Source organism: Apodemus sylvaticus, chromosome 10 (genome assembly GCF_947179515.1).
Source record: "Apodemus sylvaticus chromosome 10, mApoSyl1.1, whole genome shotgun sequence".
Classification (NCBI taxonomy): Eukaryota; Metazoa; Chordata; class Mammalia; order Rodentia; family Muridae; genus Apodemus; species Apodemus sylvaticus.
In genome coordinates, this window is record NC_067481.1 from 71536536 (window position 1) to 71550583 (window position 14048).

Genomic DNA, 14048 nt, shown 5'->3' on the forward strand with positions numbered 1-14048 from the left:
ATGTGTGCATACACACACAAATCAATAAAATATAATTCAAAAGCAACAGTGACTATGTACCAGCAAAACAGCAAGTACTTGGGGATAAGATGGCTCAGCAGGTAAGGACACTTGCTACTCCTCAAACAGGACCAAAGGTAAGATACTAGTAACAATGTCAGGCAGCTCACAACTGGCTGAAACTGGCTTCAGGAATTTGACACCCTCCCCTGGTCTCCACAGGAGCATACAACAGCCTGAATGCATAAGCAGACACAGATACACACAGACACAGACAGGTAAACAGACAATAGAGAGAGGGACAGACAGACACACAGAACACACATAGACACATAAATAAAATTATTTTAAAAATAGCTAGTATTTGAATATTAAGATGCTTAAGCATATAGAAAGTAGGAAAAAACATTTCTAAAAAAGAAAAAGCCAGCAGCCTGTTACAGACCTTGTGTTTCCTCTTGCCTTTGTTGGAAGCCTTTTCTGAGGCTTGCTTCTGCACCTCTCTCGAGTGTTTTTCTGGAACATTTTTCTTTTCCCCCTTGGGTGGCTCTGTTTCTTTGTAAGGCTTCCCGGGTATTCTAGTCAAAAGATTCAGGTCAATCTTCACAATGAGTGGATACCTGTCATCGGGCTCACTGAGTGGGGAAAGAAGCTCCTTCTCTTCCATGGGAGAGAACATTCGTTGCCGGAAAAAGCTATCTTCTTCCTCCACCGAGGAGGGTTTGACAGGAGTCCTATTGCTTTCAGGGTACTTAGGAGTCTGTGAGGAGGGAGGAAGGCTCTCACTCTCTTCTGAATCTGAGGACGAGGTATCTGTTTCTATGATTTCCCGAGATTTCTGGGAGGATTTACTTGCTGACTTGTATTTCTTTTTCTCTGCTGTAGGTCTAGGGGAAGATTTCGACTCCTTTTTGATGTTGGGCTTCCTTGAGCCCTTGGTGGCTGCTTTGTGCCTGCTGGAGGGCATGCTGGCAGCCATGTCCACGGGGGTCTCACTTTCTATCTTCAGGCCTCCTCGGGGCTCCTCAGCAGCTGACTTCTCAGGTTTTTTGGGTTGTTTTTTGCCTACCGTCCTCCTCTGTGTGGTGCTGTCGCCCTGAGCAGGAGATTTCTGCCTCCCACGGCCACTCTCTGACCCCTTTTGGATGGTTTTAGAGTCTCGCCCTGGGGTAGCAGAGCTCGCTTCTTTCGGGGCCCCCGGCTCCGTGTAGTTACTGGCAGCGCCTGGCTCCCGGCCTTCTTTCTTGTAGGCTTGAGCCGATGGGATGTTGCTGTCCACAGAGGAAGCTGGGGAGACTTTATGTGGGTTCACTTTGTTCAGCCAGTTATCAAGTTGCCACTTGTTTGTGGGTGGTGGCTCAGGCTGAAAATGAAAACAGACAGATATATAGATGTAGGGATTTCTCAATATTGAAGCTTCCCCTCTCTTTATAAAGTCAAGCAACAGGAAAAAGAAAAATGCTTAAGGTGGCAAGCATTTGTTTATCATGTTTCTGCCAAGATCAAAACATAGGTAAAATATTCTTAGCACTAGTCACTTGGCCGCCTGTGTGCTGGAGTATACAGGTAGAACCAATAAGAAGAGCTTATTACAAATGGCCTTTAAATAATCTTTATTCCAGTTAGGAGTTCAACCTGAAAGGCACTATTGCAAAGGATTAAATTCTAGAAAGTAAACATATGATGTAGGTACTAGGAGAGACTTTCAGCTGCACTCTATCAATCTACAGTACAATTAATTACACAACAGAAGACTCACTTTAGTCACAGTGACTATATAAGTCCTATTTTATATAGAGGCAAATCCTAATTTTAAAAAAAAGTTTTTCAAATAATACATAAACCAAAAAAGTTTAGGTTTTCTATAAGACACATGGTTCATGTATCTTTGATGACAATGCACAGTGCCGGCTGGAGTGTCTGTCAGGAGAGCTGGAGAGGAAGCAGTCCCCCTCTCACCTCAGGAGATGCGCTCTGGGACGGCTCATTCGCCTCACTGTCACTGGAACTGCTCTCGCTCTCTGAGTCAGACCCAGAGCTGCTCTCAGATCCACTGTGGCTGCTGGAGTCATCCCTGGAGTTATCTGCTCCCTCACTATTATGGTGTGAAGGTTCAGAGTTACTGAAGGAGAGAGATAAGAGAGAAATGACAAATGTTTCCTTTACCATGGCAACAAGACAACACTCAAATATGGCAACCAACTTTATTTAAACGATGTGAGATAAGGAATCCAAAGTTTTCTTACAAATGAAGTAGACATCCCCCAAACGTCTCTGGTGTACCATTCTGCTAATACTCACTTTTAACATACTTTAAAATTCACCCAGTTTGAGTATATAATTTAATCTATTTCTGTTAATTTCAAGAATTATACAACCACCATCACAACTGACATTATTTATAAGGCTGCTAATGATACCACCACAATGTTAAATCAGACTGACCTCAGCCATCAAACCAACAACAAATCACAAAGTAAAAGGATCCCCACCTTCCTGGTGTACTCCGTGGCATCGTCTTATCACAATCCTAAAAATGAAGCATAAGAAATTATTAATGAGCCAGGCGGTGGTGGCGCACGCCTGTAATCCTAGCACTCTGGGAGGCAGAGGTAGGCGGATTTCTGAGTTTGAGGCCAGCCTGATCTACAGAGTGAGTTCCAGGACAGTCAGAAAGCTGGCTCCTTTAACAGATGAATTAATATTAACACAGTGATTTAAGGAAACAATACAGTATACCACAGCACCCAGAAAGCAGAGGCAGCAGGATCATGAATCCATGGCTAGCCTGGGCCTTGGTGAAACTGGCCCAAAACAAAACCAATAACCAAAACACCACAAACAATTACAAACCCGAAACCTGTTTTCATTTAAAGAAGTGGAGTTTGCCTAGCTCAATGCTCAGTAACACTACTAACAACAACAACAACAACAACAACAACAAGCAAACAAACAAACAAAAAAAGAATCTCTAGGATAATTCTTAAAAAAACAATTGGGGTTGGAGAGATGGCTTACCAGTTAAGAGCAGAGGCTGCTCTTACAGAGAATCCAGGTTCAATTCCCAGCACCCACATAGAGCTTACAACCATCTGTAATTCCAGGGGGCCCATGCATATTTTAAAAAATGTTTGTTTGTTTGTTTGTTTGTTTGTTTAAAAAAAAAACCTGGGGTTGGAGAGATGGCTCTTCCAGAAGTCCTGAATTCAATTCCCAGGAACCACATGGTGGCTCACAACCATCTGTAATAGGATCTGATGCCCTCTTCTGGCATATCTGAAGACAGCTACAGTATACTCACAATCAATCAATCAATCAATCAATATTTCTTGTAAGTAATCTCCTGCTTCAAAAATGTTTTGATTCACAATAAGTGTTAATGAAACATGAAGAAGAAGAAGGAGGAGGAGGAGGAGGAGGAGGAGGAGGAGGAGGAGGAGGAGGAGGAGGAGGAGGAAGAGGAGAAGCAGCAGCAGCAGCAGCAGCAGCAGCAGCAGCAGCAACAGCAGTTCAAAGACATTACAGCAGGCTACAATCATCCAGTGTCAGAAAGCTTGTTAAAAGAAAAGGTACTGGATCCTAAACCAAGACACAATGAAACAGTAACGTAAAGGACTGACATACCTGTTCCCCATCACTGTCTTCACTGCTGCTTAGTTTTAAGTCATCTTTTAACATACTAGAGGAAAAATGCAGAAAGGAGCATTAGTCACAGCAGGCCAGAGCACTAATTATTTATCAATAATTCTAGGAATAATCATTGTTAGCCAAAAATTTAATTGAAACACACATACACACACTTTCTCTGTTTGGAATTGTTCACATTATACTAAAACATTTTAAAGGAAATCAGCCATTTTTATAAGCCTTAAACTTTCCATACATTAAAAAAAATTTTTTTTAGGTCAGCCTACTCCATAGAACTAGTTCAAGGACAGCCAAGCCTTACATAGGGAAATCCTGTCATTGGGGGTTGAGGGGTGGGACTTAATTTTTTGGTTTGGTTTGGCTTGGTTTTTTTGCAAGATAGGATTTCTCTGTGTAGGCCTGGCTGTCCTATAACTCACTCCACAGACCATGCTGGCCTCAGAGATCTGCCTGCCTCTGCCTCCTAAATGATTGGGTAAAAGAAATGTGCCACTACTGCCTAGCCAAAAATTACTATTTTTAAAAGATTTATTTATTTATTTTATGCATATGAGTACATCACCATTACTCTCTTCAGACACACCAGAAGAGGGCATCAGATCCCATTATGGATGGTTGTGAGCCACCATGTGGTTGCTGGGAATTGAACTCAGGACCTCTGCAAGAGCAGTCAGTGCTCTTAACCTCTGAGCCATCTCTCCAACCCCAAAAATTACTTTTAAAGAAAACAGAATTTAGTGTTCTGCAAAGACAGCAGTGGCTGTAGGAACAGAAGAACTGCTGGCTCCACAGGTAAAACATTCAATTTTGTTTTTTAGTTAAACTCATATACATTCCTGTTACAAAAATACTTGTCTCTAATTGTACACATCTATGTTAATAGAGCTTTGGTCCACTAGATAAGACTCCTAAAGAGAAGCAAGATAAAGTCAAAGCACAGGCAATTCCTTCTTTGTCTCCAATAATCCACAAAGAGAGGGACCTGAGTAACTTCTAGCAATTGGATAACTTAGAAAACCACAACACAGTTTCCAGAGTCAAAGTTCTGGTTCACAATTGCCTGGCTAAGGAGACAAGTAGACACCAGCAGGAGAGTTTTGAGTAAGAAATGACCATGTACAAATTTTCAAACTTCAACTTCTAATCTCCCTTTACCAAAATTCAAATTGAATTTAAAATATATAAATACAATAAGCTGACAATTTCTGCAATTTGTTTTCAAAGTAATGTCAAAGATTGAAGTTTTCCTTAAGTCTAAAATCATTAAACTTAAAAATCAGAGTAACAGAAAACACTGTGTTGTTTTACATGAAATAACTCTTTAACGAGAAGTTTGGGAGACCTGTACCTAGACAGGGTTTCCCTCTTATCACCGGGCGCTCCATTACCTTTCTTTTTAGAGCGTTTTGAGTCTCCAGGCAGTGGGAAGAAGTCTTCTTTTACTGCAGTAACTACCTGCACTCTCCTCTCAAAGACTAATCTGCATTCTAAATCTGACCATGAATTCAAAACATACACAAAGATCACCTGGGAATAAAGCAACCATATGACTATATAATATGACAAGTGTTTTAAAACTAGTTCAGTAAATGAAAATTTTAGAAAGTCTCCTTTTGTACAAGGGCTTAAGTGTATCTCTATGACTATTTCCAGTAGGGAAAATGTACATACTCTGAATTCTCTCAGCCCTTATGATTTAATAATGGCAGCTCAATGAGCTGTTTACATATGTGAGTATGTCAAAGCCTTTATCACACTGCTCCAGGTCCAGCATATGTTCTAGTTTCCTCAGCAACCAAAGCGGTATGTATGCCCATGGTACACATGGTATACAGCAGACATGCATTATTAGTTTGTGCATACAGATATGTTAAAAGGAATATCTGAGTTTCTCAGCAGTGTATGGGACATGCTTTTATTAGTGTGTTTCTTTCCAGTCCTCCTTTTGTTACATGAAGAGGCTATTAGACTGAGGTAGCTCTGTGGTCAGTGGCTATGGCACAGGAAGCCAGATAGTAGCTGTTTCTAAGGAACTTGCTCTAACCACTGTGTTAACCTGTGATTTTAGGAGTTCAGGTGCTTACTCTCTAGCTGTAATTTACTAACTTCTAATAGCCTACCTCTACTGTGATACAGATTTCTGATTCTACCTATAAAATATAATAAAAATAGGAACACTTAAGTATAAACAATGTTGCTTTAGTATACAGCACTCAGTAACTAAATGAAAGGTTTACTGAGAAGAATCCTATCTTTAACACAGTTTCTTTATTAAATGTAAACTGTGAACTCAGAGTAAGGGTGGGTGAACCTAGGCACTAGTGTTTTTACTTTTACTTTTCTTTTTTCGAGATGCTTGTTGTTTTGGAGAAAGGGTATTACTATTCATAGGCCAGACTGGCCCTGATTGGCTTTAAACTAATAGTAATCCTCCCAACTCAGCCTTCTGAGTGATAGGATGATAGACGTTTATTTCCATAGCCAGTATTCCACTGCTGTTTTGTAAAGAAATTGTTATGAGGCTGGAGATATTGTTTAGTAGTATGATACTTGCCTAGCATGTGTAAGATCCTGTGTTCAACCTCTATCACCACCAAAAAAGGAAAGAAAACAGAGAAATAACATGTGCCTACATATAGTCATCCTTGACTACATGTGAGTTTGAGGACAGCCCCAGAGTACATGAGACTCAGTCTCAAAAGACAAAACAATAAAGTTAATGTTTGTAGTCTAGATAGCTTTTATATTAAATGATACAAGTGAGTATTTAGGACATGGGCTATATGGTCTTTAAAATCTATAATCTCTACCTCTTTACAGGCAAAGCTAGCTTATGTCTGCCTTAAAACATTAGTGTTTCTGCATGGGAATATATGTAGCTCAATAGTGAAACATGAGTTTAGTGTGCACAAGGCCTCTAGTTTCACAGTGAAACTAGAGTCCAGTGCGATGGCTCAGAGGGTAAGAGGGCTTGCCACTATAGCCAACAACCTGAACTTGATCTCTAGGACCAGAGAACTGACTCCCACAAGTTGTCCTCTGACTACTACATGCCTCTCCGCCCACCCCCCCATTCATGGTAATTTAAATTTTAAAAAACAAAATAGTAATATTTCTAGCATTTAAAATATCCAGCTATTACAGATAATTTCTAGGAAAAAAAGACATCCATTAAGGAATAAACTTACGATTTTGACTGGTGTCCATTTGACGTTTTAGCAGAAGTACTGTACCTTTCTGAAACAAAAAAAAATTATAGAAGTAAGCAACTGAGTTCTTTATTTATCTTCAAATATATAAATAACATACACTGCACAAGGTGGACAAAAGACGTAGGGTCCTCAGGCAAGGATGCTCCACAGCAATCTCAGAAGGCAGTGTGCGTACGCTACCTTATCAATACTGTAGTGTGCTGCTACTGATCTAGTTCAAGGACAGGAATCTACCCAGTATCTGCAGAAATACATACAGACATGGTGTTCATAATAATATGGCTTTATGTATATTTTTTGGGAGACAGGCTCTTACTACACAGCCCAGGCTGGCCCAAATTCACAATGCAGAGCCTGGACTGGCCTTGAACTTGCAATCTTTCTGGCTTGGCTGCCCCAGAGTCAGGGATACAAGTATGTGTCACCACATCCAGCATTATAATAGCACAGCTTTTAACAACAAATGCTAGGAAATAAAATACATGTTCATTAATAGAAGGCTAATTAACTGCAATTATTTCATGTAACATGGTCTAATATTATAAAGGAGTGAACTAGAATTACATACTGGTAAACACTTAGAGTAAATCCAGTGAAAAATACCTAGTATTAACAAATCAGAAGAAATTTATGATCCCATTTGCCATAATTACACACTGGGGAAATAAATGAGAGTGGGGTAAAAGTAAGGAGACATTCGTGAGAGAAAATAAAAAGGCTAGGGTTTCTAGCCAGCTACTTTAGAAATGTCAAAATCTCAAAGCTAGGTGCGGTGATGTACTCCTGTAACTCTAGCGTTCAGAGACAGAGACAGAGACAGGAGGATCTCTGAGTACCAAGCCAGTTTGGGCTCATAGTGAGAGCCTACTTTAAAAACCACTGTCAGACCCAGGCAGGAGTGGTGAATGCCTTTAATCTTAGCATGAAGGAAGCAGAGGAAGACAGATTTCTGTGAGTTCAAGACAAGCCTGGTCTACAGCTTAAGTTCCAGGTCAGCCAGGGCTACACAGAGAAATGCAATCTCAAAGACAAAAACCAACCAACCAAACCTCACTTTCATTTCACTTTTATTTATCTAAAACTACAGCTATAAGCTAGAACTAAATAGATTTAGTTTGACTGCTGTAAGTTGTCTTGTGACCTCCACATGTGTACTATAGCTTTCCTATGCCCCCTACCACATGACAAATAAGTAAACATAGATAAATTCTTGTTTCATCTCTTGCATTAAGATCACACACACAACTAGCAAAAGGTCAATTTTTTCTATGTCTTTCAGAATACTCTTAAGTCAGCATAGATCTATCTCCTAAGTGGTTGTTCCAAGAATACTTTTGTTCCAGAGCCTCATGGTAACTCAGACATCTGCAATGGCTGACCTCACTTCACCAGTGTCAATCTACACACGTTTCAGTGCACATATTCTCTCCAGCCATCTTCCACTTGACTGAGAAGTGAAGAGTGGAGGTGTCAGGAGGCTGCGGAGAAGCCCAGGCTATCTCTTTATCCACACCAGAAGACTCAGGAAGAAAAGGTAAGGAATATATATATAGAAACCTGAGCGAGCAACCCAGAGTGTGCTAAGTGCTAACCGTTATCACCACAAAACAGATACCAGGAGGGAAGTGGGAAGGCAGAAGAATGGTTCTTACTTCATTTGGTGCCCACCAAATTGATTTTATGAAATTCAATAAAATAAGTTTATTCAAATAAGTAAGTTAGTTCAAATAAGTAAGCTTATTTTGATTTTTTGTTCGCTTGATTTTTTGTTTTGTTTTGTTTTTGTTTTTGAAACAGGGTCTCTCTACACAGCTCTGGCTAGCCTGGAGCTCACTATGTAGAGCAGGCTGGTCTTAAACTCGTACAGATCTGCCTGCCTCTGGCTCGTAAGTTCCAGGAGGGATCTAAGGCATGCACTACTATGCCCAGCTTATTTTCATTTTTAATGACCTACAGTTCTTAAGTTTTCTTAAGATTGAATTCAGGGGCTGGAGAGATGGCTCAGTGGTTAAGAGCACAGACTACTCTTCAGAGGTCCTGAGTTCAATTCCCAGAAACCACATGGTGGCTCACAACCATCTGTAATGGGATCTGATGCCCTCGTCTGGTGTGTCTGAAGACAGACACTGTGTACTCACATACAATAAATAAATAAATCTTAAAAAAAAAAAAAGAAAGAAAAGAAAAGAAGAGAAGAGAAAAGAAAAGAAAGGAAAGGAAAGGAAAGGAAAGGAAAGGAAAAGAAAAGAAAAGAAAAGAAAAGAAAAGAAAAAGAAAAGAAAAGAATGAGCTCAGATTGTTATTTACCAGATCATAAAATCCGGGTAAGACACATATAAAAATTATTAAAAAGCACTATTTACATATGGCTATATGAATAAAATACCCAATATATAGGTTAATTTGAAAATCAACAAGAAAAGAAATACTTACTTTGTTCTCCAGGGCCAAAGTTAGACTGTTGAGACTCCTAAGAGGAAGGAACATGAAGTTATACAAAGTGATGGCATGAGAGGAAGATCTATCAGTGAGAAAACCTCCAAGTGATAAAAATGCTTCAACACACGTGAAAGAGAAAACACCGGAAGAATGTGAGGGCCCCATCTACAGACTATCGGCGCTTATGGAAACAGCTCAAGGCCACCAAAGAGTCTCCATTTCTTTTTAGCAGCATCCATGATACTCATAATCAAATTCAGACCTAGTGAGTTCACATAATTTCAAGCAACACACACAAACACACACACACACACATATTAAGAAAGTGAAAAAAATATGACATATATTTGTAGTGTCAAGATGCTGAAGCAGGAGGATTGAATTCAAGGTCAGACTGCCCCTAATTAAGAAAAGAGGATGTGGAGAGATAGCTTACAGAATGGGAAAACATATATGTAAATCCTCTCTTTGATAATGTATTGGTTATCTGTACTATACAGAGTTGTAAACATTTATTTCAATGTAGAAGTCTATACTCAATAGGTTTATAGCTATAGAAGAAGATCATGTATTCTTAGATTTCACTTATTTAGGGCAGAGAAGGGAAGCTATAGTTGGGCTGGGGAGATGACTCAGAGGTTAAGAGCGCTGACTGTTCTTCCAAAGGTCCTGAGTTCAAATCCCAGCAATCACATGGTGACTCACAACCACCTGTAATGGGATCCGATGCCCTCTTCTGGTGTGTCTGAAAACAGCTCCACTGTACTTACATATAATAATAATAATAAATAAAAATCTAAAAAAAAATAGTCAGAAGGCATGAGATTTCTTTATGAAAAAGATGGCTCATGCCGGGCGTGGTGGCGCACGCCTGTAATCCCAGCACTTGGGAGACAGAGGCAGGCAAATTTCTGAGTTCGAGGCCAGCCTGGTCTACAGAGTGAGTTCCAGGACAGCCAGGGCTACACAGAGAAACCCTGTCTCGAAACCCCCCCCCCCCAAAAAAAAGAAAAAAAAGAAAAAGGAAAAAAAAAAAAAGAAAGAAAGAAAAAGGTGGCTTTGGTTCTTGCTCTTGCCTTCCTGCTCCAACTTTGTCTCCTTCTCCCTTCTCCCCTCTCTCCCTAATGCCTTCCCTCCTCTTTCTCCATGTGCTCATGGCCTGCCTCTACCTCTCTACTCTTTCTCTGTGTGTGTCTCTCTCTTGTAATTCTCTCTTTCTCTGCCTCTACTACCCTCTCAACTCCCCTCCCCATGCCCTGAATAAATTCTATTCTATACTATTAAAAAAGAAAAAAGAAAAAAAAACATGATAAAGATGGTCTGTGCCACTTCTGTGGCAATGGCTGCACTTGTCTATAAATATGTTGAGGGGCTGGAGAGATGGCTCAGTGGTTAAGAGCACTGACTGCTCTTCCAAAGGTCCTGAGTTCAAATCCCAGCAACCACATGGTAGCTCACAACCATCCATAATGAGATCTGATGTCCTCTTCTGCTGTGTCTGAAGACAGCTACAGTGTACTCACATATAATAAATAAATAAGTCTTTAAAAAAAAAGAGAGAGAGATCTGATGCCCTTTCTGGAATGCCTGAAGACAGCTACAGTGTACTTAAATATAATAATAAATAAATCTTTGGGCCAGAACGAGCAGGGTCCGTTTGGAGAGAGCAAGAGTACTGAATTCAAATTCACAGCAACCACATGATGACTCACAACTATCAGTAAAGCTACAGTGTACTCATATACATAAGATAAATAATTAAACAAATAAATCTTTGTAAGTATGTTGAAACCGCTGAACTATAATACTAAATAGATTAATTATATTGTCAGTAAATTATTACTTTTAGATATAACAAAACTACTACTATAAGAACTACCTTAGTAAATAGAGAAGCAGCTAAGAAATAATTTTTAAGAATCATTTTTATGGCCAGGCAGTGGTGGTGCATGCCTTTAATCTCAGCACTTGGGAGACAGAGGCAGGCAGATTTCTGAGTTCGAGGCCAGCCTGCTCTACAGAGACAGTTCCAGGACAGCCAGAGCTACACAGAGAAACCCTGTCTCGGGAAAACCAAAGGGGAAAAAATCATTTATATGGAAACTCCTGCCATGCACAGGAATGGTGGCACAAATCTTTGGTCCCAAAGGCAAGCAGATCTCTGTGTTTAGGCCAGGCTACAGAGTGAGTTCCAGTTCAGTCAGGACTACTAAGAGAAACCATATCCTGGAGTGGGCAAGGAGGGGTGAGGAGGAAAAGAAAGGAGATTGGTTGGTTTAAAGAAGACCAAACAGAGGTGTGAGATGGTGGTGCGCATCTTTAATTCCAAACTTGGTTAGTAGAGATAAGAGGATCAAGGCCAGCCCAGCTAGAAACCCAATCTCAATAAATGAATGAAGGAAGGAAGGAAGACCCAGTGTTATGGTTTGTATATGCTTGGCCCAGGGAGTGGCATTGTTAGGACAAGTGGCCTTGTTGGAGTGGGTGTGGCCTTGTTAGACTAGGTAGGGCTTTGTTGAGGTGTGTCACTGTGGGTGTGGGCTTTAATACCCTCATCCTAGTTGCCTGAAAGTTAGTATTCTGTTAGCAGCCTTCAGATGAAGATGTAGATTTCTCAGCTCTTCCTGCACCATGCCTGCCTGGATGCTGCCATGCTCCCACCTTGATGATCATAGACTGAACCTCAGAACCTGTAAGCCAGTCACAATTAAATGTTGTCCTTATAAGAGTTGCCTTGGTCACGGTGGCTGTTCACAGCAGGAAACCCCTAAGAGAGAAGTTGGTATCAGAAGTGGGGTGTTGTTGTGATAGGCCTGACTATGCTTTTATTTGGAAGAATGTGGATTGTGGGACTTTGGATTTGGATAGCAGTGAAATACTTTAAGTTGGGCTTAATGGGCTATCCTAGTAGGAATATGGAAGACTTTGTTGCTGAGAATGATTTGAACTGTGCAGACCTGGTTTCAGTGGAGAAGAATCTCCATATGTGGCCTAGAGACTGTTTTTGTGGTATTTGGTGAAGAATATGGCTGCTTTTTGCCCTTGTCTGTAGAGTCTACATGACTAAGAGTCTACATGGCTAAGGTAAAAAGATTTATATTAATAGCATTGACAAAGGAAGTCTCAAAAAAGCTCAGCAGAGATATTCTCTGGTTGAATCTCACAAAGAGTGTTTTGAACAAGTGACTGAAGCTTAGAAAGAAAAAATATAAAATATATCCTTTGAGTATTAAAGGGGCATTTCACCAGCAAGTTAAATGGAGATAAATCTTGTGTTCAAAGATATTAAATTGAATTAAGGGCGTGGTGACCTTGGGACAAGATCCCATCTAGCTGAATTCAGGTCCAGACATGGTAGTACAGCCTTTAATCCCAGGAGGCAAAGGCAAGCAGGTTTCTAAGTTCATGGTTAGCCTGGTACAAAGCAAGTTTCCAGCAGAGAAAACCAGAGCCTCAGAGCTGGAGAGGGCTCCCTTTGGAGGAGCCCAGAAGATCATGTGTAGATCCCAGACATTGGAACAAGGAGATGTGAAGTTGAAATTGCCTTGGAGACTAGACTCAAAGATGTTAAAGATGCCAAAGCCATGGAATACCTGCTGAGGAAAGCTGTTAACAGGGAGTGGAACTAGCCCAGAAGAAAGAACTTTATTGTAGTCATCAAAGATGAAAAAGGAGTAGAGATCTAAAGACCATTTTGACACCAAACATGGAGATGCAGAGCTGGGAGTTTGCCCACCTGGTTTCCTGTCTTGCTTTGGGAGATTGCAGTTAAGTAATTGGATAAATATCAGAAGAGACTTTGAACTTTTAACACTGTTGAGACCGATATAGACTATGGAGACTTTTGAAATTGGACTAAATGTACTTTTTTGTTTGTTTGTTTGTTTGTTTTTATTTTTGGTTTTTTTCGAGACAGGGTTTCTCTGTATAGCCCTGGCTGTCCTGGAACTCACTCTGTAGACCAGGCTGGCCTCGAACTCAGAAATCCACCTGCCTCTGCCTCCCAGAGTGCTAGGATTACAGGTGTGCGCCACCACCACCCGGCTTAAATGTACTTTTTTATTATGCTATGTCTAGGTATGGCCCCATGTGTTTGAACAAATCTATAGGGGCCAGGGAATGAGATGTGATGGTTTATATATGCTTGACCCAAGGAGCGACACTATTAGTAGATGAGGCCTTTTGGAGCAGGTGTGTCACTCTGGGTGTGGGCTTTAATTTCCTCATCCTAATTGCCTAAAAGTCAGTATTCTGCTAGCAGCCTTCAGATGAAGATATAGAACCCTCAGCTCCTCCTACACTACGTCTTCCTGGACACTGCCATGCTCCCACCTTGATGATAATGGACTGAACCTCTGAAGTCAGCCCCAATTAAAGGATGTCCTTATAAGAGTTGCCATGGACATGGTGTCTGTTCACAGCAGGAAAATCCTAACTAAGACAGCTGCCATGATAAAACACTGACCAAAAGCAACCAGAAAAGAAAGTTAATATTTTAATAAGTGTTTTGCCTGCATGTATATTTATGTACTACTATTTGTATGCTTGGGGGCCATGGAGGCCAAAAAAGGATGTAAGATCCTCTAGATCTGGAGTTATTATAGGAAGTTGTTACCTGGTCCTCTGGGATAACAAGCCAGTGGGGTTTTTTTTGTCGTTTTGTTTTGGTTTGTTTTGTTTTGGTTTTGGTTTTGGTTTTTCAAGACAGGGTTTCTCTGTATAGCCCTAACTGTCCTGGAACTCACTCTG

At 40.5% G+C, this 14048-nt stretch overlaps 1 protein-coding gene across 4 annotated transcripts in view; it reads right to left on the reverse strand.

The window, feature by feature from the left end:
* Aff4 (ALF transcription elongation factor 4) overlaps positions 1–14048 on the reverse strand; it is a 76140-nt gene that overhangs the window by 21996 nt on the left and 40096 nt on the right. For all 4 annotated transcript variants that reach the window (XM_052197281.1, XM_052197279.1, XM_052197277.1 and 1 more), the window contains 6 exons: positions 9294–9330; positions 6837–6885; positions 3625–3679; positions 2493–2530; positions 1960–2122; positions 446–1363 (listed from right to left, as the gene is read on the reverse strand). In XM_052197281.1, coding sequence (XP_052053241.1) covers positions 446–1363; positions 1960–2122; positions 2493–2530; positions 3625–3679; positions 6837–6885; positions 9294–9330 — 1260 coding nt within the window. The remainder of the gene's footprint in view (positions 1–445; positions 1364–1959; positions 2123–2492; positions 2531–3624; positions 3680–6836; positions 6886–9293; positions 9331–14048) is intronic.